This window comes from Aspergillus fischeri, genomic scaffold (assembly GCF_000149645.3).
Source record: "Aspergillus fischeri NRRL 181 1099437636249 genomic scaffold, whole genome shotgun sequence".
In the NCBI taxonomy this organism is placed as follows: Eukaryota; Fungi; Ascomycota; class Eurotiomycetes; order Eurotiales; family Aspergillaceae; genus Aspergillus; species Aspergillus fischeri.
The window spans coordinates 1,018,087-1,043,901 of record NW_001509770.1 but is presented as its reverse complement, the minus strand read 5'-3'; the positions used below and the strand labels follow the sequence as shown (position 1 = coordinate 1,043,901).

General features: G+C 50.6%; 7 protein-coding genes and 1 non-coding gene across 8 annotated transcripts, besides 1 other annotated feature; 5 read left to right on the top strand and 3 right to left on the bottom strand.

Annotated features, from left to right (window-relative positions):
* Nucleotides 1-168: 168 nt before the first annotated feature.
* On the top strand, nucleotides 169-3,626 carry NFIA_010800 (Fibronectin type III domain protein; the record flags this gene model as incomplete). Its single annotated transcript, XM_001264294.1, has 4 exons — nucleotides 169-284; nucleotides 340-533; nucleotides 591-1,609; nucleotides 1,668-3,626. The coding sequence occupies 4 exons, from the start codon at nucleotides 169-171 to the stop codon at nucleotides 3,624-3,626; spliced, it is 3,288 nt and encodes a 1,095-aa protein (XP_001264295.1).
* Nucleotides 3,627-4,128: 502 nt separating this feature from the next.
* On the top strand, nucleotides 4,129-5,409 carry NFIA_010790 (tRNA guanylyltransferase; the record flags this gene model as incomplete). Its single annotated transcript, XM_001264293.1, has 8 exons — nucleotides 4,129-4,142; nucleotides 4,198-4,287; nucleotides 4,345-4,476; nucleotides 4,530-4,574; nucleotides 4,656-4,831; nucleotides 4,884-4,972; nucleotides 5,028-5,132; nucleotides 5,185-5,409. 8 exons carry the CDS (start codon nucleotides 4,129-4,131, stop codon nucleotides 5,407-5,409), a joined length of 876 nt encoding a protein of 291 aa, XP_001264294.1.
* A 134-nt stretch (nucleotides 5,410-5,543) lies between these two features.
* NFIA_010780 (uncharacterized protein) lies at nucleotides 5,544-6,407 on the bottom strand (the record flags this gene model as incomplete). The annotated part of the gene is made up of 1 exon (XM_001264292.1): nucleotides 5,544-6,407. The coding sequence occupies one exon, from the start codon at nucleotides 6,405-6,407 to the stop codon at nucleotides 5,544-5,546; it is 864 nt and encodes a 287-aa protein (XP_001264293.1).
* Nucleotides 6,408-6,814: 407 nt separating this feature from the next.
* Nucleotides 6,815-6,910, top strand: NFIA_010770. The gene has a single exon. It is a non-coding gene; the product is annotated as a tRNA-Val (tRNA).
* A 329-nt stretch (nucleotides 6,911-7,239) lies between these two features.
* NFIA_010760 (WD repeat protein) lies at nucleotides 7,240-8,644 on the bottom strand (the record flags this gene model as incomplete). Its single annotated transcript, XM_001264291.1, has 6 exons — nucleotides 7,240-7,389; nucleotides 7,443-7,566; nucleotides 7,628-7,965; nucleotides 8,021-8,087; nucleotides 8,148-8,247; nucleotides 8,326-8,644. The coding sequence occupies 6 exons, from the start codon at nucleotides 8,642-8,644 to the stop codon at nucleotides 7,240-7,242; spliced, it is 1,098 nt and encodes a 365-aa protein (XP_001264292.1).
* A 6,837-nt stretch (nucleotides 8,645-15,481) lies between these two features.
* NFIA_010750 (class I SAM-dependent methyltransferase) lies at nucleotides 15,482-16,747 on the top strand (the record flags this gene model as incomplete). Its single annotated transcript, XM_001264290.1, has 2 exons — nucleotides 15,482-15,711; nucleotides 15,856-16,747. The coding sequence occupies 2 exons, from the start codon at nucleotides 15,482-15,484 to the stop codon at nucleotides 16,745-16,747; spliced, it is 1,122 nt and encodes a 373-aa protein (XP_001264291.1).
* A 1,079-nt stretch (nucleotides 16,748-17,826) lies between these two features.
* Nucleotides 17,827-19,507, bottom strand: NFIA_010740 (Set1-mediated histone H3-K4 methylation subunit Swd1; the record flags this gene model as incomplete). The annotated part of the gene is made up of 5 exons (XM_001264289.1): nucleotides 17,827-18,904; nucleotides 18,967-19,107; nucleotides 19,168-19,256; nucleotides 19,323-19,384; nucleotides 19,438-19,507. The coding sequence occupies 5 exons, from the start codon at nucleotides 19,505-19,507 to the stop codon at nucleotides 17,827-17,829; spliced, it is 1,440 nt and encodes a 479-aa protein (XP_001264290.1).
* Nucleotides 19,508-20,315: 808 nt separating this feature from the next.
* NFIA_010730 (DNA-directed RNA polymerase II core subunit RPO21) lies at nucleotides 20,316-25,759 on the top strand (the record flags this gene model as incomplete). Its single annotated transcript, XM_001264288.1, has 4 exons — nucleotides 20,316-20,444; nucleotides 20,517-20,673; nucleotides 20,731-20,801; nucleotides 20,864-25,759. The coding sequence occupies 4 exons, from the start codon at nucleotides 20,316-20,318 to the stop codon at nucleotides 25,757-25,759; spliced, it is 5,253 nt and encodes a 1,750-aa protein (XP_001264289.1).
* Nucleotides 25,460-25,527: a microsatellite.
* Nucleotides 25,760-25,815: the final 56 nt, after the last annotated feature.

Below are 25,815 nucleotides of genomic sequence, written 5' to 3'. Positions count from 1 at the left end.
TCAACTAATCTACCGAGAAAGACTCGCATTTAACAACTGTAGTAGATAGTTAGACAGGTTCGCAAGAGGGCGAAAGAAAAGGCTGAGGATTTTCTCGCCTGTCAATTCCTTCTTTACCCCTCTTTTTCCCTTCCGTTACGCCCGTCTCCATGGGTACCCAATGCTGTGATGTATGAGCCGTTATATCTTTCCTTTTACGCCTACCCCAGCGTGGTTCCCCCAGTGAGGGTACGAGGCGTTATGGCTCTCTTTCTAGCTGTCGCGATTCTATGGGCGCTTATATGGTGAGCTGGAATATTTGTTTCGCCTTTGATGGTCTTCTATCTAATATCCGTGAAGGTTACTATATCGTGCATGGCAAGTTTGTCAGACTCCGAACGAAGTACTGGTCGAAAAGCTCGGGTTGGACATCCCTCCGCCACCAGAGGTCACTCTAGAGGAGATTACCGCCCGTGAGGTTCGCATCGCCTGGAAACTGCCCGACTTTCACAATTCCATTCATAAGCACATTATTCAAGTCAACGGCTCCAAAGGTAGCTTATTTTTGCGTATTACTTTCGCAAGTTACATCAACACTAACATTCCAATAGTTGGTGAATCGAAACGAGCAGAGACTGCGGTAGGAATCTCAAACCTGGTCCCAGGAAGTATATATCACATTTGCGTCTTTTCCGTCAGTGCGGCAAATTTTCAGACACCCAGCGCGGTTATTCATGTTCGGACGAAGCCTCTTCCTTTGTCGCAATCTCAGCAAAATGCCCCGGTTGGTAGCCCGACGATCCGGGCCTCAATCCCACGACCCACTGCCGGGTTGGTTGCCCCTTCAGCCCCTTTGATGGCTCGCGAGCTTAGTGGAGGACAACTGCAAGGGAAACGTTCCTCTGCTGGACGGAAACAATCCCCCGCGGCTAGCGGCGTCGACCTCCCACATGGCCATCCGGAGGAGACTCAGAAACACGCAACGCATAGTGACAACAGTGAGACCTTGGAACGGTTGGCCGACAGATTGAAGACTCTGCAGCATGAGAATGAAAATGTGGAGAAGCAGGCGGCGGAAGAAGAGGAGGAGCATATCGCGCTTTTGAAAGAGCTTGAGAGACAGCGTGACCAGCTGAGAAAGCGTGTGAAGGAGAAGGACGAGGCCAGTGGCGATTTGAAGAAGCACGTTAACAAGCTGGAGAGCGTCAATCGAACCGTCCAAAACGAAAAGGCCAAGCGCGAGAGGCTTCTGCAGCAGAAAGAGACTGAACGAAAGAAGCGCAAGGAGGACATTATTCGCTGGCGTGAGGAAATGGAGCGGATGACCACTGAGGTTGCGCAGATCAACGAGGAGAAGGCTCGCATGGAAGAGGAAGGGAAAAGGAGTGCAGATGAGGTTCGAGAAAAGATTGCCAAGGAGCAGGCAGAGATGAAAGTTCTCGATGATGAGATTCAGGACAAAGGTGGGCGTGTCAAGAAGCTGGAGGAGGAGCGAAAGCGTCAGCAGGGGGGAGACAGCGAGGATGGGAAGGAGTTGGACCGCATCGACAACGAGCGAGCAAGGCAGTGGGAGGTCAAGTTGAGCAATCTCAACGCGCGATATGCTGCTTTAGTGAATCTTCACGCACAGGTGGGTGCCCAGACAACGTACTGGCGTTTCCAGATTGAGGGTTACTAACTTAAACAAGGCTCAGCAACAGTACCAAGAGGCCCAGGAGCGCCTCAAGTGGTTGACTACCCAGCGTTCGGGCAGCAGTGGACCGTTCACTCTACCAGCTCTCGATCTGGACATGTCAAATACTGCGACTATCCGTCCGCGCCGCCATCGCAGCTCTCTCAACAGCAACGTCTCCTCCCCGATGAATTTCCCCGGCTTGGAACCATCGTTCCCTGGCGGTGTCAACTTCAATCCACCTTCCACCAACTCGCCTACATTTGCTCCCGCTCCTGCCTTCTTCAATATCAATAATGGCATGACCCTTCCGGGTCTCTCGGACCAGCAAGATCCGATGCGGGGGGATCTCGATCTTTCCTTCGGTAATCCTCAAATGAGTCCACGGGCCGATGCCCTGCTCCCGTCTGATCTTTTAGGGGATGAAGAATCTCCGGAGCCCCCGCGTCCAATAGTTCGACCTCGTTTCTCAAACCTGGAATTGTCCGAATCGCAGCGGGAAAGCTATTCGCGCGGCCCATCGTCTCCTGAGTCTGCAGTGGGAAGCAAACCAGCTAGCATTTTCGCCAGCCCCCATGAGGATCGCAAAGGGACCGAGCCTCAGTCTACACATGTTGATGAATCTAGTGATGCTCCTAAAAGCGCGACGAGAAGGCTGTCGGGATTATTTGGCTTCCATCGTCCTCGTGGTAAAACACTGGCAGATGAGCCACCTTTGCTGGGCACCCTGAAACCTGGACAGAGCCAATCCTTCCCTAGGAATCTGGACGAAATGGACCCCATCGGTTCAAGGCGTCGGAGATTGAGTCATACAGGCAACTGGGCCAACCCGATATCGTTGCTTCCCAGGAGTAATACTGCCGCTGTCACCGCAGACAGCTCTTCTGACCACCTGCCGTCGCGACGAGCAGGATTTACCAGTATCTTCTCCCCCAGCCGATTCGGTTTCGGCGGTGGAAGTAGCAGTTTGCTGAAGTCAAGCGAGCCCTCTGATCTCAGCACTGGTTATAATCAGTTCAGTCCTCGTCACGATCCAATCGATCCAGCATCGATTCTAGGTACTGTCCGACGAGGTTCCCTGTCCCCAAGACCTTCGTCGACCTTTTCCTTCGATAATCAGCTTCCTCATCCCTCGACGGATAATCGTCCTTTCGGATGGCCGTCTGCTGAAAAGCCTAACCATCGCAGTCTTCTTGGATTTGATTGGGCCTCCCCGTCCAGCTGGTCCAGGGCTCAATCCCGTCGGCCGTCCATTACGTACGGGTCCTCTGGTCACTTGCCCCTTGGGCTGACTGGTGAGCCTGATTTTCCTCAGGAGTCTTTTGAACGCCAAGGTCGGCCGTTGCAAGCCCCGATTGGTACGCGGCCGTCGTCCTCCCACCGCCCAGTAACTCCAAAATTAAATCCGGCAGCACCCACGTTTAAGACCATCTTCAGCAGAAAGTCCGACAAGGATAAGGATAAAGAGAAAGGAAAGGAGAGAGAATCCGATATGCCTTTCGATTTTCACATGGATGAGGGCTCTCCGTCGGAGCCGCGCATTTCGAGGGATTCGCGTTCCCGGTCCTTGTCCATCTTCACTGGTGATTCGTACGAATCGCTGGAGCGCATGCCATCGGCCACTTCTGCGGACAACAGCAACTCGAAGGAATCGTTTATTAGAAAGATCACTCGAAAGGGCAGCTCGAGCAAATTCGGTTCGTGGAAGGAACGCTCCGGCTTGTTTTCGAAGAAGGGCGATTCGTCCCAGGGTGACATCGACGAGGATGCAAGCAGCGAGGCGCAACTTGCCAAAAGTATTGACAGCACTGTCTCCAGCGCTCCGTCTGCAGACAGATCGACTAGAAGCAGTCTGGGTTTTTTCAGCCGGAAGTCCAAGAAATCGGACAAAGCTGCCAGTGAGACAAGTGAAAGGCCTAGCGAATTGGCCAGCGAGACTGGCGATGACGAGATCGCCGAGGAAGAGGAACCCTGAGCTGGCCTTAGCCTTTTTGTGATCCTTGTGTTTGACGTTTCACACCTCTCGATAACGGATTGCACAAAATGCATGTTGGTGCTGCACCTATGCATTTCTATGCGTTCTTTGATTGTTTCTTTTCCATGTGCTTGGCGAGGACCTGCGAGTCTTTCTACTCCTTTTTCCAAGGTTTTCTTATTATCATTATGTCTAAAGTCATTCATTGGTATATAGCACTTTCATATACGAGAATCGTATAGTTGGTGGGTGAAACATACCATCTCACCGCATATCTCATCAGAATGATCAATGTAGTCAAATTAATGCTTAGAATATTTTCGGTGATTGTAGTACGGGTTTTTGAATGCCTTAGATTAATCTGGCAGCAATCATGGCTCAATTCTTGTAGTCCGCACAGCTTCCCGCACAACAGAGAGATTTCATTTGGCCGGCCAGCAAAACTGAACAAGACTACCTATGGCAACCTCGCAACGAAGGATACGCAAGATAATTTGCTGAAATGGCCAACTCAAAGTATTTAGTTTCCTTTCTCATTGAGCATGGAGCAATAGCTGACATGCGTAATCAGATACGAGTACGTCAAATCATTTGAGCAGCCCGACGTCTTGCTGCCGAATACCTGGATCGTGGTTCGCATCGACGGCAGAGGATTTCACAAGTATTTGCCTCCCCATTCCCTTTGTTCCCCAATATGCCTGAATAACAAATGACATAGACTTTCCGATCGCTATGGGTTCATCAAACCCAACGACCGCCGCGCGCTGGACCTGATGAACGCCGCCGCCGTGGAGGTCATGAAAGAACTCCCAGACCTATGCATCGCCTATGGCGTGAGCGATGAATACAGGTCTGTCCCTCACCAGCTAGATCTACACGATTCGAGACTCTGACAATGCGCAGCTTCGTTTTTCACCCCAGCTGTCAGTTGTTCGAGCGACGCAGCGCGTGAGTCATCCACAGCCAGGGCGAGCATTGTTGCCCCCGTCTTGACATTTTGACTCTGCAAACACTTACCTTGGGCGTTAGTAAGCTCGTCACGACGATTGTGTCTACATTTACAGCACATTATATCTACCAATGGGGGACGTATTTCCCGTCTACGCCTCTGCAGCCTCCGTACCTGCCCTCGTTCGACGGGCGGGCGGTCCTGTACCCGACCACTAGGATCTTACGCGATTATATGAGTTGGAGGCAGGTTGATTGTGCGTTTGATCTCCAGATTTGTGCTCCGTTGTCATGTACTGATTGAACCAGGCCACATCAATAATCTCTACAATACGACGTTTTGGACGATGGTTCAGAAGGGAGGGATGAGTAATACGGACGCTGAGAGGGAGTTACAGGTGTGTGCGCTTCTGAATTATGATTTACTCCACATGAGCTGACGAATCGTGTCAGGGGACTGTCTCATCCGACAAGAATGAGATCCTCTTCAAGAGGTTCGGGATCAATTATAACAACGAGGATGAGATGTTTAAAAAAGGGAGTGTGGTTTATCGTCAGGTAGGCGAGCAGGGATGCCTTTTATGATCGCCGTCTAACGTGGATTCTGCAGTATCAATTAGAGGATCCCAAGCCTGAGTCCAAATCAAGGCACGGGGATGATGATGAGGCGCTGGTGGACGAAAGCAAAACTTCCAGGTCGCAGCAAGACAAACTGCGAAAATTGCGACGGAAAGCGCAGGTGGTTGTTGATCATGTCGACATTATCAAGGATGAGTTCTGGGAGAGGAGGCCTTGGATTCTTTCGGGCAAGCCAGGTAGATTGCCCGAGGCATGATTTTACGAGGTAAAGACGACAAGTGAAAAAAAATGACATGGTATATGAACTTTTATCAAGCCGGCGTAGCAGTGCCAAATGGGTATCTGATCTGATGAACGAAAATCTATCTGTACATGAAGAGCGGGCCAAAATCACTCGTTTGTCGACTTTTTCGACTTTTTTGACTTCTTTTTCGTGCTGTCCTCGGACGATGCGCCTTTCTTCCGGGCCTTTTTGTCCTGTTTCGAATCCTCCTTCTCCTTTCTCTTCTTCGGCTTTGCCGTTGTGTCTGAGGATTCGTCCCGCCCACTGCTGGACTCCGTCTGCTCTGGTTCCGTAGACGGAGGAGTAGGGTATTCATCTTCCGGATTTTCCGTCTTCTTCTTTTCCTTTCTCTTCTTCTCCTTGCGAGCGGCCTTTTCATCCTCGCCGGCACTGCTCTCCTCCTGCTTCTTCAGCTCCTTCTCTTGTTTCCTCCTCTTCTTGTCGTCCTTTCTCCGTCGGCGCTCCTCTTTAGTCTCGGCTCGACCCTCAGGTGTCGTCTCCTCCACACTGGCCGAAACCTCCTTCATCTTTCGCTTCTTTCGCTTCTCCTCCTTCCGCCGCGCCTTTGCCTCTTCAGCATCCTCACCCTCGCTCTCCTCCTTCCTTTTCCTCTTTTTCTTGCTCTCCTCCACGGCCACCAACTTCTTCTTCCAATCAATCGTACCAGGAACGACCTCACCCCTCACAAAAAACCGATACAATTCACTGGTCAAAGCATTCGGCTTCGGTACTGTCCCAGCACCGCCAACACTCTCCTGCCCCACGCCCTTCAGCGCATCCTCAAACCCACGCAGCCACCACTGATTCGTGGGATCCTTGGTCGTTTTCTTGCCCACGCCCTGGTTGCCGGAGCGTCGCGCGACGAGGATCGGTCTTGTGAGACCCAACCCGCCGCCCTGTGGACGGTCGGGATTCAGTGGGTTGCCTGGTCCGGACCAGCCGTGACGGATGAGGTAGGCTTGGGCGTCCATTTTCGTTGGACCCTTTTGTGGGTAATATGGGTCGGAGGAGAGGTGTGATAGAGTTGGTGAGGCGGTTGGAGGGCGGTTAATTTAGATGGAACGGCTCTGGCGGGCATCGAGGTTTGCCTTTGTGGAACGGCGCTTAGAAAATCTGGCAGGAATAACCTGGAGCGGCGGCTGGGGGGGAAGTATAGCCGCCTTGGAGATGAGGATTTAGGAAGGTGGCTTAAAAAAGAATCAGGGAAGAAATGGTCGGGACAGACTACCGACTACCGCCGTCGCAGAAACTGATTGAGATCACGAAGTGGAAAAAAAAAAGTTTGGATGCGGACACGGGGCAAGACTTGAAGTTTCCTATCCAGTAGTTTAGTTCTCTCAGTACATAAAATATGCCTTTCCTGATTATTCCAACAAGCAGTCGCGTGGTCTAATGGTTATGATTTCTCGTTCACAGTCATGTGAGCTTCGCAAGGATTCCGAGAAGGTTCCCGGTTCGATCCCGGGCGCGACTACTTTTTGTTTTTTTGTCCGGTGGACTTCTGATTTTCATCTCTGATTCGGTTTTATTTTTTTTTCCCTAACTCATTATAGCAGGTTTTTTGTATGAGCGTGTCTATAATACAGTAAAGATAGTTGCCTTGCGCGATGTCGTCGTTGTTAGTTACGGTTGTGGACTCGGATATATATATTCGCCTGGAGTGTTTTGGAGGATGGTGAAATCCCAGTTATTTTGACGATACAAAACGAGACTCGCAGCTTATGACGGTACATACGACATTTACAACGTTTCAAAGAATGCATGTAATATCGTTTACAATCTAGTAGCTCACACCAGCCACAATCAATATGGCTTAAAGCGCTCCTTCTCCCGTTTCTTCTCCTTTGGCCGTGGAGGTTTGGCCGGAGAATATTCGCCCTGAGTTTCATCCTCGTCCATTGGCTTCCAGACACGGACGAACCCGTCCTCTCCTCCGGTGAATACGGAATGACCCTGCAAGAATGGTGAGTCGGGTCGATTTAGAAGCACGACTAGAAGAAACATACCTGCTCGTCGACGTAGATTGAACGGACAACCTCCTCGCCGTGTGCGCCGGGAAGACGCCAGAGATTCGCCTGGTCGAACCGCCACGGATCAGGAATGAGAGGGACGAGATCTAGGCGTTTATCACTGCCGGGAGAAGCTGTCAGATATGACCGAAAACAGATATAAACAAGAGATATGGACGTACAGTTTATGTCCAGCAGCGATATACGCCGACTGGCTGCCAGTGCAGAGCTGGGCGATGTACTCGCAGTTGAGAGGCTGCCTTAGATCACCAAACTGGATGGGCTTGGGTTCCTCAGCCTGCTCGTCGGGATCTGTGGCCGGGTGGACGGAGAAGTCCTCGTCATGGCTGAGGGCGTAGATGGTACGCTCGCCCAGGAACCCGGCGTGGTGGACGGAGCCGTGGTTGATGACCTGCACCAGGGCGTCGTCCTCGTCCGTGATGGTAGTGTCGTAGATGTTAACCAGTCCGTCTGTGCTTCCGGACAGTAAGATGTTGTTACGGACGGGGTGGTATTGAAGCTGGTTCTTATCAGTACATAGCGCAACGCGAAGTGAGGGTAGGACGCATACGCACCTCGGTCACGTCGTCGTTGTGGCTCTCAACATACTGGAGCCGGGTTGTTCCCGGCGATCTAATATCCCTACAAGGCAGTTAGCAGTTTGCGTAGACGCCGAATGTCATCAATCCAGCCATGACTGACCAGAATGCAACAACAGCCTGCGAGGAGACCAGCTCCGTACCAGTAACGACAGTATTGGTCTCTGAACAGCAAGCTACCGACAGCACAGGCGCATTCCTGGCTATCCACATAAAACAAAGCAGTTAGCACAGACAAATCACCCAGAGCGAGGAGACCATCTCAGCGAGAACCAACTCACCAGTCTCCATCTCAACAACAGCCGAACCCTTGCCCCCTCTCAGATCCCACACCTTCACCTTCCCATCCCTACCACCAGTAACTAGCAGCTGCTGATCCTGACCAGACCCATACCTCCTCAGAGACGTCACGCCCCCGTTCCCATGCGTTTTCGCCGCCACCACAGCTACACGGCCAAGCCCAGCGGCGTCAAAAACACGCAACGAGTCATCCGATGAAATAGCCGCCAATGAGCCAGGCGACGCGGGAGTGATCGAGTAGATGTAATTCCCCGGGCCCAGATTGAGCGAGGATGATGCTGTGGCCGTGAGGGTGTGCATGGCACCGTGCAACAAAGAACCCCGGCAGGATGCCTTTCTACTTATCGCTGGTTATACAAGGAGACGATGATAATACTAGATCTGTGCAATATACTGATGCTCTGGCCAAACAATCGCCAGATAACGATCTTCCCGTATTCGACTTCTGGTCGAGATCAATCAGCCGATCGGCTACCTTCTCGGTGACTGACAGGTCCTTCGTATCTATGGTTTGATTTCAAGCAGTGAGACAAGCCAGCCTAAGGTTTTGTCTGGGAATCACCCCGTCGGATGTTTGTTATGGTGATTCTGTTGACAGGTGGTGGCTGATGGAGTTTTGTATACTAAGCTGGTGGTGATGCTGCGGGTAGAAAAAAATTTGATTTTCTCAGTTCTGATTTTTCTGCTTTCCGCATGCATTTTTACCACTCCATACATCTTCGCTTTTCGCTGAGCGCATTCAATTCCCAGCAAACAACAATGCAAATGAGAATAATAGAGCATATTCAGAGTGCATGTCGTCATTCTATTTATTTTCTTCCCTCTCACGTAGCTTTGCTTTTCTGACCTCGCTGGGGCTGGATCCCAGGACGGGAAGCCAAGAATTGCTCCATCCTGAAAATACTCTCATGTAACCATAAACGGGAGAATTCTATAGGGTAACCTCAAGTTGTTAATCGGCTGGAAGTTTACGAGGGGCACCTCTAGTCTCATAGAGGCTGAGCATAACTGACTACTCTCTTGCACCTACCTTGCCTCGACTCTGGACCCAAAACCATTTTGAAGTGTCCTCAATGTAGACTGGGAACGCAGTAGAGTCCTTGTTGCATGGTAATAATCGCCCGTAGGCGTCATACATAAGTTCAGCTTACCTAGCCTAAGAACATCAGGCTTTGGGAACCCCGTGGCGCTGCCCTGCAGACGTGGAACTTTGACTTTTCAAGCGGGCCCAGTTCCTTGAAGAAGCGGTGCCAGCCGTTGAACCAATGAGACCTGCTCCATCTCCTTTTCTTTTCCCTTTCTTTTCCCACTCTTTTCAGGAGTGACATTAGACTTGTGCGCAATGTGAAGTCGTGAGACCTCGGCGATGTGTAGTGGTCTCTTCCACCCAGCACTCCTGCCGCCAGGGTTGCCATCAGTGCTGCTGCAAATAAGATCGACATCGTTGTTTACCATATGGCCTTTAGATGACATTCGGGAAAGGCTTATCGGTTGCCATAGCGCACAAAAGAGGAAAAAATGAGAATCAGGAGGAGACAGACTGATTGCCTATTCTTTTAAGGATAGTTGTGAAACGATCGACCTAGGCAACGGAATAGGAGAGCGATCTGCGTCACCGTCCCTTTGTGCCTTCGATGACGGGTTGTGTGACACGCTGGGCCCGGTCCCATTCGCGTGCTCCAAGTGACGCGCATGACTTACACAATGGCTGTCCCCTATCCACAATTCTCATCAATGATCTCTGCTGGTTAAGCTCAAGCACCCTCTTGCTGAATGCTGAGAGATTTGCCGTTTGGATTGGTCGATCGTTGAGAGAGCTTAATCGAAGAGTCATACCTGGGTGGAGACATAGTGGGAAGCACAGGCGAATCGAGTCGGTTCTTCACCTGGTCTGTCCAGGTTCAATAGCCAAATGCATCTAGCTACATATGCACAGCCGCAAATGGAGCGTTTCAAGTTTCCCAGTACGTACAGACGACTGGGGCGGTCAGCACCACCGCGTCGACCTGTGATTCTTTCCGTCGAGGAGTTGTCCAGGAACAGTTAGTTTCTGAATGGAGCGGTGACATCCTTCCATGTAACCTTCCCGATGCAAGGCAACCCGTTGCCGAGTTCGAGATGCACCCAGATGATTGGTCGTGGCGTTTGTGGCTCGAGCAAGCATCCTCCTTCTGCAAGGTGAAGATGGCTATCTTGTCTGTAGCTGGCCAGAAGAATTTAAACTTTGTGAGAGGATGCGTTCCATGCTGACTGTCGATCTTATCACTGTCACTAATTCCGAATTCTCCTTTGGACCAACTGGGACCTCGTTCAATGTAGCGGTCACTTTCAGTGATTCCACGGAGTGAAAACTTGGAACGGCGACACGCCTTGTGTACCAACCAACTAGCTGATAGGGGTTAGATTCGCAAAAACGGTCGAGACTTTCGAACAATCGATTGTCCTCAATATCCGTCAGCCTGTGGCGCTTCTGAGGATCTGTCCGCTGATCTGATTCTGAGACTGGAAGATGTGGATGCAAGCGTGGGAGAAAATACAAGTTGACGACCCCACAACAGCTTTGATTAACGCTTGTACTGCAGCAAAGATCTTTAGGACTTTCATGACTCGTCTTGGGCTCCGCACATTGCTCGAGGGCAAAGGCGCTTATTCTCGATCGATGATGCGATACCGAACTTCGTTGATGGCTATCTACCTCAAAAGAAGACGGATGATGATTCTCGCTGTAAACGCCGTGCGGCCTGAAACTTGAACCGCGTAAATAGTAACCGGACTAGATGAGACAAATTGATTGAAGGCGTTGAGACCGGGTTAGGTTGTTGTGGGTTGGCGAGCCGAGTAAACAAGGGACGAATGAAGAAACATGCGGTAGATATATCCGCCTAGTCCTGAATGGAGATCTCGAGTGTGGACGGACACTAAATAGCTACTAAATTCAGTGGTGATCCAGTCGAGATTGGTGAATGATAACAGGCCGATTAAATTAAGTGTGGGCAGGGAGGTTTACTGTTATGTAGTATTGTGGGTACCTTCTCCTACCGAGATAATTCCTCAGTAGCATGAACCTCTGACTACTTAACTGTGCTGATCTCGTGTTTGAAGGCATGGTAATGATACTGTACTTGACTGTCCACAAAGCACCCTAGGTAGGCACGCATTAGCAATAAGAGACTGGGGCAGCTTCATGGACAGGATCTGCAGCCATGTAACCCCTATCAGGGTAGGTACCTTACCTACCTAGGTGAGGTATTAAGTTACCTAATGCTCGCTTATGAGAAGAGTGACGGAATACGTTGCAGCCTACAGTCTTGGGACCCGGCAGTCTGGGAAGCGGTGTGCAAATCTATTGATTTTCCTCAATATCCTCGGACATTAGTGAAAGATGTAAGTAAGTTGCCACTCGTCACATGGATCAAAGGTACACGAACTTTATTTGCTGCTAGGGGCGTACGTAGTTGTGCTTGTTACTGGACTAGGTAATTGGTACCTACGGACAGGTAGAGTTCGAGATCAAGGCTGTCAAGGCGAAAAACTCGCATACAATCAAGTCAAAAGCCTAAATCCTGCGAGTCAATGACAGCAATCAGGGAAGGTTGTCCTACGCGCACGGTGCGCCCTGCCTAGGAGTGCAGATCAAAAATTTCCTTGAGCACAGAATCTGCGGACTTTAATCTAACAAGATTAGCACTTATTTAGCAGAGAGTGATTCATCTAATGCTGTACCTGCACCCGCTGCTGCAGTGTGCCCATTGATTATCAATTGCCTAAACTTTATTGTTAATGGCTCACATGATTCTCTGGCTGAGTTATTGTACTTTCCAGGCTCAAGACATGGCCTTCGCTGAGGCAAGGCATGGTACCTATGATTGTGGTTGGTATTTTGGTTTGGACCCTTTTCCATGGATCTACGGAGTATTCGAGAGTCGAGACAGTTGACAGAATGACAGATACTCCATGGACACAGGCCACAGTATGCAACAATCGTGGTCCACTTCGGAGCGGATTGCATGCAATGCCGTGGGCTCCAAGCGGTTGATGGACCATGGATGAGCCAGAGAGTAAATAGTCATTTGGGTACCGACTACGTATTAGTAAAGGTAATTCTTAGATAAACTAGTAATAATGATATGGAGCCTGCGAATTACCTAGTATTATTGAGATTCAGCGTCGGGGTTCCCACGGGCACTAGGGGTAGCACCGTAGCAGAAGTGCTCAAAGAGGGATGGACATCCGAAAAGCTTCGGATCCTTCAACCAGAGTGTTGGGAACACGACCAGATAAGCTGATTAGTTGAGTTCTGAGTGGCAGAAACTAAAAGAAGTTTAGCAGTAGGATGACGCCTTGACGAGTGATGACACGAGGATATATTGGTATGGTAAGGAGTACAGTAAGAGACGGCATCCCTGATCCATCCGTATCTGCTTAGCTGATAATTATGAACCTAGGTCTCACCAGTCACCGGACGGAGTGTGCTCATCATTATTGTTCACTGCTCGCAGTATCTACCAAGATAGGTACTTTGCTTTAACTCTGGACTCCGGATGGTTGGTAATATCTTACTATTTGCCCAGGCCCGAACCGAAATGGTCTAGCTGCGGAAAAATAATCCACTGCAATTGGACAATTTGACTTTGACCAAAAGTGGACGACGGTCCGGGTCCGGCCCGAAAGTCACTTTTTGGTTCTTTGTCCTTTTACTCCGTACTTTGAGCGGGAATTCTGGTAAATTTTGGTGGGACCCAGGAGATACCCATTTTGAACAAGAACAATCGGAAAAATGAAATCAAATTAGAGGCCCCTCCTTACTACCTTAGTACTATTGACGGGAACAGTTACGCTATCTTTTCCTCCGAGGATTAGTACAGCCCTTAGTTTCCTTCGATATCCTGGATGTTGGTAACCCACAATTTTCTATTGTTGAGTAGTCACTACCCACTGGTACCTGGACGGAGAGGGGACACACAGACTACAACCTAAGTGGTACCACATACTTAGTGGGGATCATCTTCAATAGTCAGCAGGCACAAGTCATGATGACAAGATTCTACGCACTCAACTGTTCAAAGAACAGAGAATAAAAGAGCCATATTGTCTGGGAGGTTATTCCCCAAACCTACGGTACCAGGGTTGGCACCCGCTAAAGTGGGTATACCGCCATTTTCCTCCGTTGGTCGTTGCTAGTTTGTTGGCACTCGCAAGCTCAAGATTGCTTTCAAATTTAATTTTTTCCGTGCGGGCCCGAAAACCTGGGTACTGATGGGCCCTAGTCTCAAGTAAGAAATTGTAGAAAAAAGTATGTTTCATAAGGCTTAAAGTATACATACTAGATCATGGACCGTCTGGATGTCTCCTGTATAAAGGGTTGGGGCGTGAGATGAGAGCGTATTATCTCATACTGCGAAAGGGAGGTACATACATGGATCATAAGTCTCCCGGGAAGCAGCCCCTTGTTGATGCACTGAAGGCTGTGGAACACTGCACCTGATCCCTGACTAAATAGAGCACTGTTGAGGGCCAAAGTATCTACTAATCAATAGCGATGGTAACACTTGTCTTCGAGGCATTCATATTGTTCGCTATTCGCTTGATTAGAGTTAGGCAATCAGCCATCAGAGACCCTGTCTAATCCCTGCAAGTAGTCGAGTACGCTTTGGTCCATCGAGCACCAGAGAATGTGGTCGGATCATGGAGCATAACCGAGTCTCCTGAAAATTCACTCAAGAAATGAAAGTTCGAAGTAGCGCTGAAATGGTTCCTTCTTCTGCATTGGCAGGGTCTTGGATGCGTTCGCTGATGGACTTACAATAGGTCAGTTGGTAGGTTGGTACCTTGCTCCATAGGTAGTCTCTTCTTGAGATCATGATCATAATGATGCCTCTAATTATAACTGCCATATTATTATTATATTCTTGATCGTTTTGTCAGACTTTACATTGCCATCAACTTGCCCCTTTTCATACTCTACGTATCCATCTAATCAATCGAGCACTAATCAAGGCGTCGTAGCCAACCATCAGACCAATTTGAGTGTATATGAAACCACATCTTTTACTCATACGTGAAACAGAGTACCTCATCAACCCATACCCGACAGTCCCCCTCTCTTCTTCGTAGTCTCTGTTTCCACCCTCGCTGAACTAATTGGCGCCTCAGGCTGACCGATCAGTCTAACGCTGGGCCCTTCCCAACCGCCCCGCCTTCGCGCCCGTGGGCCTGACGGGTAGGGAGACAGCGGTTGCACAACCTTAAAGCCTTGGTTGCTGTGCTTTGCTTTTGCTCCTTACTCCTTTCATCTCTTCTTCAACTTCGCACTGTTCCCTTCTTTATTGATTTATTTATTTTCTTCTTTTTTTCTATCGTTATAATTATCATATTATGGCGCACTTCTTTGTTTTCCCCCTGTACTAAATAATAGTTCATTTTTATTTATTTTTATTTCTATTTTACTTTCTCCGTCATTCACTCTTCTTTGCATTAATTAACCGCCCCTCGCTCCATCCCAATAGGTTCTTCCTTGATCGTCCATCATCGATCCATGGTTAATCTTGATTCACTAATCCATTAGATACATTGTCTCTGCCTGCCTACATCCAGACGATAGAGTCCATCGAGCCGGAATCCTGCATGGTCGCGTCGTGACTGCTCTTGTGTGGTTCCTCCAGAGGCTTGGGTCTTCCGCGGGGAGGCAGCCGCGGCGCTTCAGGTCCGTTGTTACCTTTTGCCTCCTAAATGCTAAGCTGACCACCTTCTGATTCTGTCGTTGGGTGTGCAGTTCAGCTGAGTTTGAGAGTGCCCTGTATCACGGAATCTTACCTATTCTTACTGTGTGCGTGTGTTGTGTGTGAATGATTCTTATGTGTTTCCTTCCTCGCCAAAAAGACCTCTCGCCCCCTTCGATCACCTTGTCCATACTTCTATGCAGTATTCCTGCAGCCGCTGTGCTCAGCCTTTTCCTCCTTCCTATATGTTCGCTTTGATCTGTGATAATAGCCACCATATCTTCTTCTATCGATATACCTCTCCACGACCGATTTCTGACCAGTCAACATTGTGTTTTCCTTCTTTAACCTCGTCAACATACTATTCTGTTTCTTCTTCTTCTTCTTCCCCATTACCCGATTGGACCTCCTCGACCTGATGTTCCTCAACGGGCAGGGTGGACAGCGACCTCCGATGGTGGCCTCCCCGCCACTTAACGTTCGCGGATCTATTTCGTCAGATTTCAATGCCCTAGGCCGCTCAAGAAACAACTCCGATGCTATGGACATCTATACAATCACAGACAGGGGTCCGGCTGCAGAGAGAGACCCGGCCGCTGGTCGTTGGCACGCCAATGGTTCCCCAAGCATTAATTCTACCAGTAGCAAGTATATCTCTCTTCCCCTTCTCCCTTCTCTTTTCATATTCTTGCTCTCCCTCCTTTGAGCTGCCGTCAAAGCGGTTAATATTGCAACTTTGTTACCATTGGGTGACTAATATACAACCTTCCTTTTCTTCTCTTCTCCCTTTAGGAATCCTGACAGATACCCTTGCTATCAGGAGAACGGACGAACGTACCATGGATACCGCAAAGGAATCTACATGTTGCCGTGCGACGAGCAGGAGCAGGATCGTCTAGATATCTTCCACAAGCTTTTCACTGTGGCGAGAGTCTCGGACGGACTGATCTATGCTCCGCATCCCACCAACGGCCGATTTCTCGATTTGGGATGTGGGACAGGGATTTGGGCGATCGATGTGGCCAACAAGTATCCAGAGGCCTTCGTCGTTGGGGTTGATTTGGCCCCCATACAGCCTCCAAATCACCCGAGAAATTGCGACTTTTATGCGCCATTCGACTTTGAAAGTCTTTGGGCTCTTGGGGAGGATTCGTGGGACCTGATTCACATGCAGATGGGCTCTGGCAGCGTCGCAAGCTGGCCCAACCTCTATCGGAGGATTTATTCCCATCTCCGTCCCGGTGCTTGGTTTGAGCAGGTCGAAATCGATTTCGAACCCCGTTGCGATGATCGCTCTTTGGAAGGCTTGGCTATTCGACAATGGTACCAGTTATTGAAACAAGCCACAGAGGAAACCATGCGGCCGGTTGCTCACAATTCACGTGAAACGATTCGAAATCTGCAGGAGGCCGGATTTACTGAAATTGACCATCAAATGGTTGGACTCCCTCTCAACCCTTGGCATCAGGACGAGCATGAGAGGAGAGTGGCTCGTTGGTATAACCTAGCCATCTCGGAGAGTATTGAGACGATGAGCCTGGCCCCTTTCAGCCGTGTGTTCGGTTGGCCTATCGAACGAATCAAGCAAATAGCAGCCGATGTGAAGTCGGAGGCTTTCAATAAAGAGATCCATACTTACAACATACTGCATATATACCAGGCTCGAAAGCCCCTCGCCAATTGACCGAGATCAATCTTGCATCCTTCAAATCTCTGAGATCGTGGTTGCTAAACTGCGCGCCATGAATGCGGATCTCCACCCTCAGATTGAACCACCAATCGTGCTTGGAACACGATCCGAGCGATCTTCCTCCATCTTGCTTCAAATTCTTGTTACAAAACTGTACTGAACATCTCAGAGACCGGTCCGCCCCACGCGGCACACACCCTACAAACCCACAAACATCCACCATCTCGGTCGCCAACTTCCATGACCGACCATCCTTCCTCGTCAATACCAGATTCATGCGCACGCGGAAACCTCTGAAAGCTCGCATGAAAATACTGGAACGAAGGCTTATCCCGTTTCCTGCCCGTCAGAAAGCCTGACCGTTGGCTTTTAGGACTTTCTAAACGGTCAAGGAATATATATAGATCAGAGGTCACCGAATTTCGGTGCCGCCACATTTACGACCCATGCCGCGGGGAGTTGTGATCGACTGATATCGTGGCACCAGGGACATGGAATTGCTCTGATAACGACACCTCCACTGGTTGGACAGAAGGAAGATAGGAGTGAACCAGATCTCGCTGAGACAGAGGGACACAAATTCCTTTTCTGTTTTGGCCGCATGGGTCGCGATAGTTGCACTGCACTTTATAGCATGCCCTGGCGTTCTGTAGGGAAGGACGTTGCCGTTTACAGTGGCTTTATACCCAGATCACCTTGCCTTGTTGTATGGACGGCAGTACATGCCTCTTGCTATTGTTTTTTTCCACCCCTTTGTCCTTTTCGAAGATGAATTCTTGGAAGAAATTCTGGCTATAATGATATTGATGACATGGCACGAGCGACTGCCTTGGTATGGAAAAAAAGACACCCAGCCAACACATTGGATATGATCTCAACTCATGCCTTAAACTCGTGGTCAAAACTCTTCGAAGATACCCATTTTTGGGAATCCTTAGAAAAACCCCCCAAATCTTTAGTTACCATCATGATATGTGTGCCGTCAAACGCCGTAAATGCTTTCAAATGTTGCAGATCACCCGAAAGTTGCTGTAATGACCATGGGTGTTTCATAAAGAACAGAAGAGATCTGCTTATTTCCGCCGGCCCCTTTGACCTCTACCAGCACCGGGCTTCCCACTTTCTTTGTCTCCGTCTCCATTGGAGTTCATCCACTCCCGACCTGCACCGGGACTCCGGCGACGCATCGTCCCCGGCCCTACCGCCACTATGTCCTCCTCACTTTCACTGTCAGAAATGTCCAGGAGGACCGGCATGCGGAAAGCTTCCATCTCGCTGTCCGCACCACTCTTTAGCGGTTCGATGGTGAGGACATCGGGGGCTTCATCTTCCTGGTCGAGACGCCGTTGGTGGATTTCCTCCGCCGGGTGAATGTCGAATTCATCCTCCCGTTCCATGTACTCGACATTTTCTTCGACTTCGCCGAAATCTGGCGCCAGGGCGGACCACTTCTGTGGCGTGACGATGGACCACGTGTATATGCAGCCGGATTCTAGGCCACAGGCGACTACCATGGGGCGCGACGGGTGCCATTCGACAACGCCGAGCTCTTCACGGGGACCCTCGAGAATCTTGACGAGGGAGCCGTGGCTTCGCTCCCAGACGTAGATGTCCGGATTCATAAAGGTCGAGGCAGTGACAAATTCGCCGGTAGAGGAGAAGGTGACGTGGTTCCAGCTTAGTCGGTTGACCACGTCCTGGAACTTATGTTCCACTTGCAGTTTGATGTTCGCGGGCTCGAGGTCGATCCCTAGTTGTGACAGGTCAGGCATGATGATGGTCCGAATTACGCGATCAGAACTGTTGACGAGTAAGTCCCGGCCATTGCTTGCCAAACGGAGGAGAATGACCACGCCGTTACAGAGCCGGGTCGAGTGGATGGTCGTGCAGGTCTGCGTCTCGATGATATTGATCCACCCCTTGGACGTGCCTGCTATGATGTGATTCCCGAATGCCGAGAATATTGTGACGCATGTCGAGTGCTTTGCATCTTGCGCGGCTTGTTTGGCGGCCACGGCTGGGTCGACTTCTTCTGAGGCGGATGGCGGAGGACGAAATGGAGCGGAGGGGAGTATTCGCTTGATAGGTTTGGGCGACGAAATATCCACGAGGACTGGTTGGTCTTCGAAAAGTGAAGCGACGAAGAGTAAACTGCGACCATCCGACATGCTTTAGACAGGACTCTAACCCCTGCAGGAGCAAGGGACACTCACTGGTTGAAAGGATGTAGTTCTGCAATATACACAGGGGCCTCAAATCGGACAGTGCGCACGCGGGAACCGTCTTTCATGTCCCACAAAATGCATTTCCAGTCCTGGGAGGAGCTGAGGAGGTATCGTCCATCTCTAGACCAGCTATTCCTTCTCATTAGCACGACATTCTCTCAGTTGACTCGGCAGGGGAGTAATTCCCACCTGAGAGATTGGATCTGTCTGGTATGACCGCGGAGTTTCCGCGCAACCCCATTTGTCTCTATATCAAAGATAACCACAGTACCGTCCACCTATAGAAGGAGGTGTCAATGAGGATTCGAGGTTGGTGGGCCCGAAAGGAAGAGGGTTGTACGCACTCGTCCGGAAGCCAGGTAATCTCCTTTGCGATTGAAGCGCAAACATGTCGCGTGCCCGCTTCCTGTCGCTAGTTAGCCACGTCGTATTGAGAAAGGGAAGGGAGCGCCGACGGACTCAATTTCTCTGTCAAGGTGTCGGGATAGTCCTGGGCGAGGACGAAAGGATCAATGAGCGACAAATTCATCGTGGTTTACTAGCGCGATTCAAGTGAGGACAAAGTGACTGCAGTTAACGGAAGAAGATTTCCCAGCCTGAAGAGAGGCCAGGAGAGATAATTGTGAAGGATTCATCCAGCACCCTTGGTGGCTAGGTAATCTGCGAGCACAGTCGGCGATAAGAGGTGAATCAATCTTTTGGCTGGATTATCATATGAGAGGGCAGTCGCTGGGCGGTCAGTTGCAATTTAAAAGTCATCAGCAGTACTCATAGGCACTATCATATGAACAACTTGATTGGATAATCCCGTATTACAAATCTGATTTTTCCGCCAACTGCCAAGTTTTTACGGGTTAGAGCTGCGGACTTTTAGCGGGCACCGCGCTAGTGCTGCTGGCTGCGGCTCAAGAAAACTCGTGCCCCATCCGAACTGAAGTGACATCCAACCATCTCCCTTTCATCATCTCGACTCGCTGCTTGCCCATCCCTCAACCCTCCAGATCATCGCGTCTCGTATCGCGATATCTACCTGTCTCTCATCGGGCTATTGACCTCGACGTATTCGATCGAGATATACCCTTTTCCGCCCTTTCGCCCCAAGTTTCGCGGATTCGGGGACACCAGGTCGCAGGCGCCCTCGTGGCAAGGGCTGCCAAAGGCCTCAGCCGGCCAGCTGCTTACAAACACTTTCATCGTCGCTCGAGCACGCTTGATTGTTAACGCTCTAGTATCGCTTGATTTTGCTTTGTGCGACTCGGATCGTTCGTTTCGTTGATCGCTAAACCGCCTTCGTTTCCTCGAGTTATCACATCTACATCCGACGACCGATCGCCACCATGTCGAACGTTTACTTTCCCTACTCCAAGGCGCCTTTGCGCACCATCAAGGAGATCCAGTTTGGTCTCTTCTCACCGGAAGAGATCAAAAGGATGAGCGTGGTGCATGTTGAGTATCCTGAGACGATGGTTCGTACAACTTGGCTTCTGTTGACTGGGGCTTGTGGTGTGGGATGACTGATAGGTCGAAATGATAAATAGGACGAACAACGGATGCGGCCGCGGACAAAGGGTTTGAACGATCCTCGCTTGGGTACGATTGACCGGCAATGGAACTGTGAGACCTGCGAGGAGGGTCAAAAGGAGTGTCCTGGGCACTTCGGACACATCGAGCTGGCGACTCCAGTCTTTCACATCGGTATGTTAGATGTATACAAATCTGTTGCAGATGCTAGAAGCTAACGCTATACTCTAGGTTTCTTGACCAAAGTCAAGAAACTCCTTGAGACTGTCTGCCACAACTGTGGCAAGATCAAAGCCGATACGGTTAGTCATCCCTACTTGGGATGGCAAATCCTACATGGCATGATATGCTGACATAGAACCAGTCCGACTCCAAATTCTTAGAAGCCCTACGCATGAGAGATCCCAAGCGACGTTTCGACCATATCTGGAGACTCTCCAAGGATGTGTTGATCTGTGAAGCAGACCCTCCGCCGGACGAGGACGAGCCGTTTTCGAAAGAGAGCTCCAAGCCTCTCCGGAGGCATGGTGGTTGCGGTAACGCCCAGCCCACGATTCGTAAAGAGGGTATCACTTTGGTTGGAACATGGAAGCCCAACAAGAGCATGATGGATGAGGATGAGATGCAGCAGCCGGAAAAGAAAGTCATTACTCCTCAGATGGCCTTGAATGTCTTCCGCAACATTTCCCACGAAGATGTTCGCATCATGGGCTTAAGTAATGACTATGCTCGTCCTGAATGGATGATCATCACTGTTCTGCCTGTCCCCCCTCCTCCTGTCCGTCCTAGTGTTCTCGTCGGTGGCAGCACCAGCGGCCAGCGCGGTGAGGATGATCTGACTTACAAGTTGGCTGAGATTATCCGAGCGAACCAGAATGTCCAGCGATGCGAACAGGAAGGCGCTCCTGAACACGTCGTACGCGAGTTTGAGTCGCTTTTGCAGTACCACGTTGCCACCTACATGGACAACGATATCGCTGGTCAGCCGAAGGCCATGCAGAAATCGAACCGACCGGTCAAGGCTATCCGAAGCCGTCTGAAGGGTAAGGAGGGTCGTCTTAGACAGAACTTGATGGGCAAGCGTGTCGATTTCTCCGCTCGTACTGTCATTACTGGTGATCCGAACCTGTCTCTGGACGAGGTCGGTGTTCCAAGGAGTATTGCTCGGACTCTGACCTACCCCGAAGTTGTCACTCCGTACAACATCGAGAAGCTGCAGCAGCTTGTCGCCAATGGCCCCAACGAACATCCTGGAGCTAGGTATATCGTGCGGGACAACGGGGAGCGTATTGACTTACGCCATGCCCGAAGAGCTGGAGGTCAACAGCTGCTGTATGGCTGGAAAGTCGAGCGGCATCTTATGGATGGCGATATCATTCTGTTCAATCGTCAACCTTCCCTGCACAAGGAGTCTATGATGGGTCATCGTGTCCGTGTTATGCCGTATTCGACTTTCCGACTGAACCTGTCTGTCACCACCCCTTACAACGCCGATTTCGACGGTGACGAGATGAACTTGCACGTTCCTCAGAGCGAGGAGTCTCGCGCAGAGTTGAAGCAGCTCGCCTTGGTCCCTTTGAATATCGTGTCTCCCCAGCGTAACGGTCCCCTTATGGGTATCGTGCAAGATACTCTCTGCGGTATCTACAAGATTTGCCGACGTGATGTCTTCTTGAGCAAAGAACAGGTCATGAACATTATGTTGTGGGTTCCAGACTGGGATGGAGTTATCCCTCCGCCAGCCATCTTGAAGCCTAGACCTAGGTGGACTGGAAAGCAGATGATAAGCATGGCTCTTCCATCTGGGCTCAATTTGTTGCGTGTGGAGAAAGATAACTCTAGTCTGGCAGAGAAGTTCTCGCCTCTGACAGACGGTGGTCTGCTCATCCACGGCGGACAGTTGATGTATGGAATGTTCTCCAAGAAGACTGTTGGTGCTAGCGGTGGTGGTGTCATTCACACAATCTTCAATGAGTACGGGCCGGATACTGCGGTGGCTTTCTTCAATGGTGCACAAACCATTGTCAACTACTGGCTGCTTCACAATGGTTTCAGTATAGGTATTGGTGACACCATTCCCGACGCGATCACGATTCAGCGAATCGAGAATTGTGTGCGAGAGAGGAAGAAGGAAGTCGAGGCTATCACAGCAAGCGCCACGGAGAATACTCTGGAGCCCCTGCCTGGTATGAACGTTCGAGAGACCTTTGAGAGCAAGGTTTCGCGTGCGCTCAACAATGCCCGTGACGAAGCTGGTAGTGAGACTGAGAAGAGTCTGAAGGATCTCAATAACGCCATCCAGATGGCCCGGTCTGGATCTAAGGGTTCGACGATCAATATCTCTCAGATGACTGCTGTTGTGGGCCAGCAGTCCGTCGAAGGCAAGCGTATTCCTTTCGGATTCAAATATCGTACTCTTCCCCATTTCACCAAGGATGACTACTCTCCGGAATCTCGCGGATTTGTGGAAAACTCTTATCTGCGTGGTCTAACCCCAACTGAATTCTTCTTCCATGCCATGGCCGGTCGAGAAGGTCTGATCGATACTGCCGTCAAGACTGCCGAGACTGGTTATATTCAGCGAAAGCTGGTTAAGGCCTTGGAAGAGGTCATGGTTAAGTATGACGGTACTGTCAGAAACTCTCTGGGTGATGTGATACAATTCATCTACGGAGAAGACGGTCTTGATGGTGCTCACATCGAAAACCAGCGGGTCGACATTATCAGATGCTCTGATGAGAAGTTCAGAGAGCGATTCCGTGTGGATCTCATGGATCCCGAGAGGAGCCTGGGACCTGAAGTCTTGGAACAGGCCAATGAAATTGCTGGCGATGTTGAAGTCCAGAGATATCTCGACGAGGAATGGGAGCAATTGCTCAAAGACCGGGCATTCCTTCGCACTGTCGCGAAAGAAGACGATGAGATGATGCAGCTTCCCATCAACGTGCAGAGAATCCTTGAAACTGCCAGGAGCACATTCCGGATACGTGAAGGGGCCATTAGCGACTTGCATCCTGCCGAGGTCATCCCTCAAGTCCGCTCTCTGCTCGATCGTTTGCTAGTTGTGCGCGGCGACGATCCAATCTCGCGCGAGGCGCAGGAGAATGCTACACTGTTGTTCAAGGCACAGCTTCGCAGTCGCCTTGCATTCCGCAGACTTGTGACCGAGTACTCGATGAACAAGCTCGCCTTCCAGCATGTCATCGGTGCTATCGAGAGCAGATTTGCTAAGGCTGGTGCTAACCCAGGTGAAATGGTTGGTGTGCTAGCCGCTCAGTCTATTGGTGAGCCCGCTACACAGATGACCTTGAATACTTTCCACTTTGCTGGTGTCTCGTCGAAGAACGTCACCCTTGGTGTTCCTCGTCTCAAGGAAATTCTCAACGTCGCTACCAACATTAAGACGCCATCTATGACTGTTTACCAGTTGCCCCACAAATGCCACGATAAGGAATCTGCTAAACAGTTGCGAAGCGTTGTTGAGCATACCAGCCTGAGATCCGTCACAGAAGCCACTGAGATCTACTACGACCCGGACATCCAGACCACAGTCATTGAAAATGATAGGGATATGGTCGAGTCCTACTTCATCATTCCGGAGGATGTCACAGACGCCTCTTCTCGACAGTCCAAGTGGTTGCTTCGTATCATTCTCAGTCGGCCAAAGCTCCTGGATAAGGGTCTTACAGTGCAGGATGTTGCTGCCAAGATTAAGCAGGCTTATCCCAAGGATATCGCGGTTATTTTCAGTGATAACAACGCCGATGAGCAGGTCATTCGTATCCGTCAAATCCAGGATTACAAGGAAGACGAAGATGATGAGGACATTGAATACGATGTCACTCTTAAGAAATTGGAACAGCATCTTCTGGATACTCTCACTCTCCGTGGTGTTCAAGGAGTGGAACGGGCTTTCATTAACGAGAAGAGCAAAGTCCGTGTTCTTGAGGATGGCAGTCTGTTTGCGAGCAAGACCGATCCTCTCTGCAAGGAGTGGGTTCTTGAAACCAGTGGTTCTTCCCTCGGTGAGGTCCTGGCTGTCCCTGGAGTTGACGCTACGCGTACGTACTCGAACCAGTTTATCGAGGTCTTTGAAGTCTTTGGTATTGAAGCTGCCCGTACGGCTGTGCTTCGGGAATTGACCCAAGTGCTTGCTTTCGACGGTTCCTATGTCAACCACCGTCATCTGGCGCTCCTGGTCGACGTCATGACGGTGCGAGGTTATCTGACACCGGTAACTCGCCACGGTATCAATCGTGCTGACAATGGTGCCCTGATGCGGTGTTCGTTCGAAGAGACGGTGGAGATTCTATTGGAAGCTGCAGCTTTCGGAGAGCTCGACGACTGCCGCGGTGTGTCAGAGAATCTGATCCTGGGACAGATGGCGCCCGCTGGTACAGGAGAGTTTGACCTCTACCTTGACCAAAACCTCCTCAGTACTGTTGTGTCGAACAATGCACGGTTCGGCGTTATGGGAACCATCGGGGCCAAGGATGCAATTATTTCCGACGGCGCTGCCACACAGTACGATACTGGCTCGCCCATGCAGGAAAGTGCATACATCGGTACCCCCGATCCGGAGTCTGCTTTCTCGCCCATTCGCCAGGCGGGTGCCGAGTCTCCTGGCGGCTTCACCGAGTACCAACCTACGGGTGGCTTTGGAGGTGGTTTCAGCCCCGCTGCTACAAGCCCGGCAGGCTATTCACCCAGCAGCCCGTTCAGCGCCAATCCCACGTCTCCTGGGTACTCCCCAACTTCAAGCTATTCACCTACGTCTCCTGGCATGGGCATCACCAGTCCTCGTTTTATGACGTCCCCTGGCTTCTCTCCTGCCAGTCCATCCTTCGCTCCAACCTCGCCCGCATATTCACCGACGTCGCCGGCATATGGACAGGCATCCCCGACGTCTCCGTCCTACTCTCCCACATCGCCAGGGTTCTCACCGACATCTCCCAACTACAGCCCTACGTCCCCCAGCTTCAGCCCGGCTTCTCCTGCGTTCAGCCCTACGTCGCCTAGCTACAGCCCGACCAGTCCTGCTATTGGTGGCGCCGGTCGACATCTATCTCCTACTTCACCTACATCTCCCAAGTACACGCCTACATCTCCTGGCTGGTCTCCTACGAGCCCGCAGACGTACTCACCTACGTCGCCTAACTTTGCTGGATCGCCGACGTCTCCGGGAGGCCCCACCTCCCCTGGATACAGTCCTACGTCCCCGGCCTTCAGCCCTTCGTATGTACCCTCGTCTTCAGCTTGATTGATGTGTGCGCATTTGACTAACATTCTTGTTCAGGTCTCCTCGCCAGTGAGATT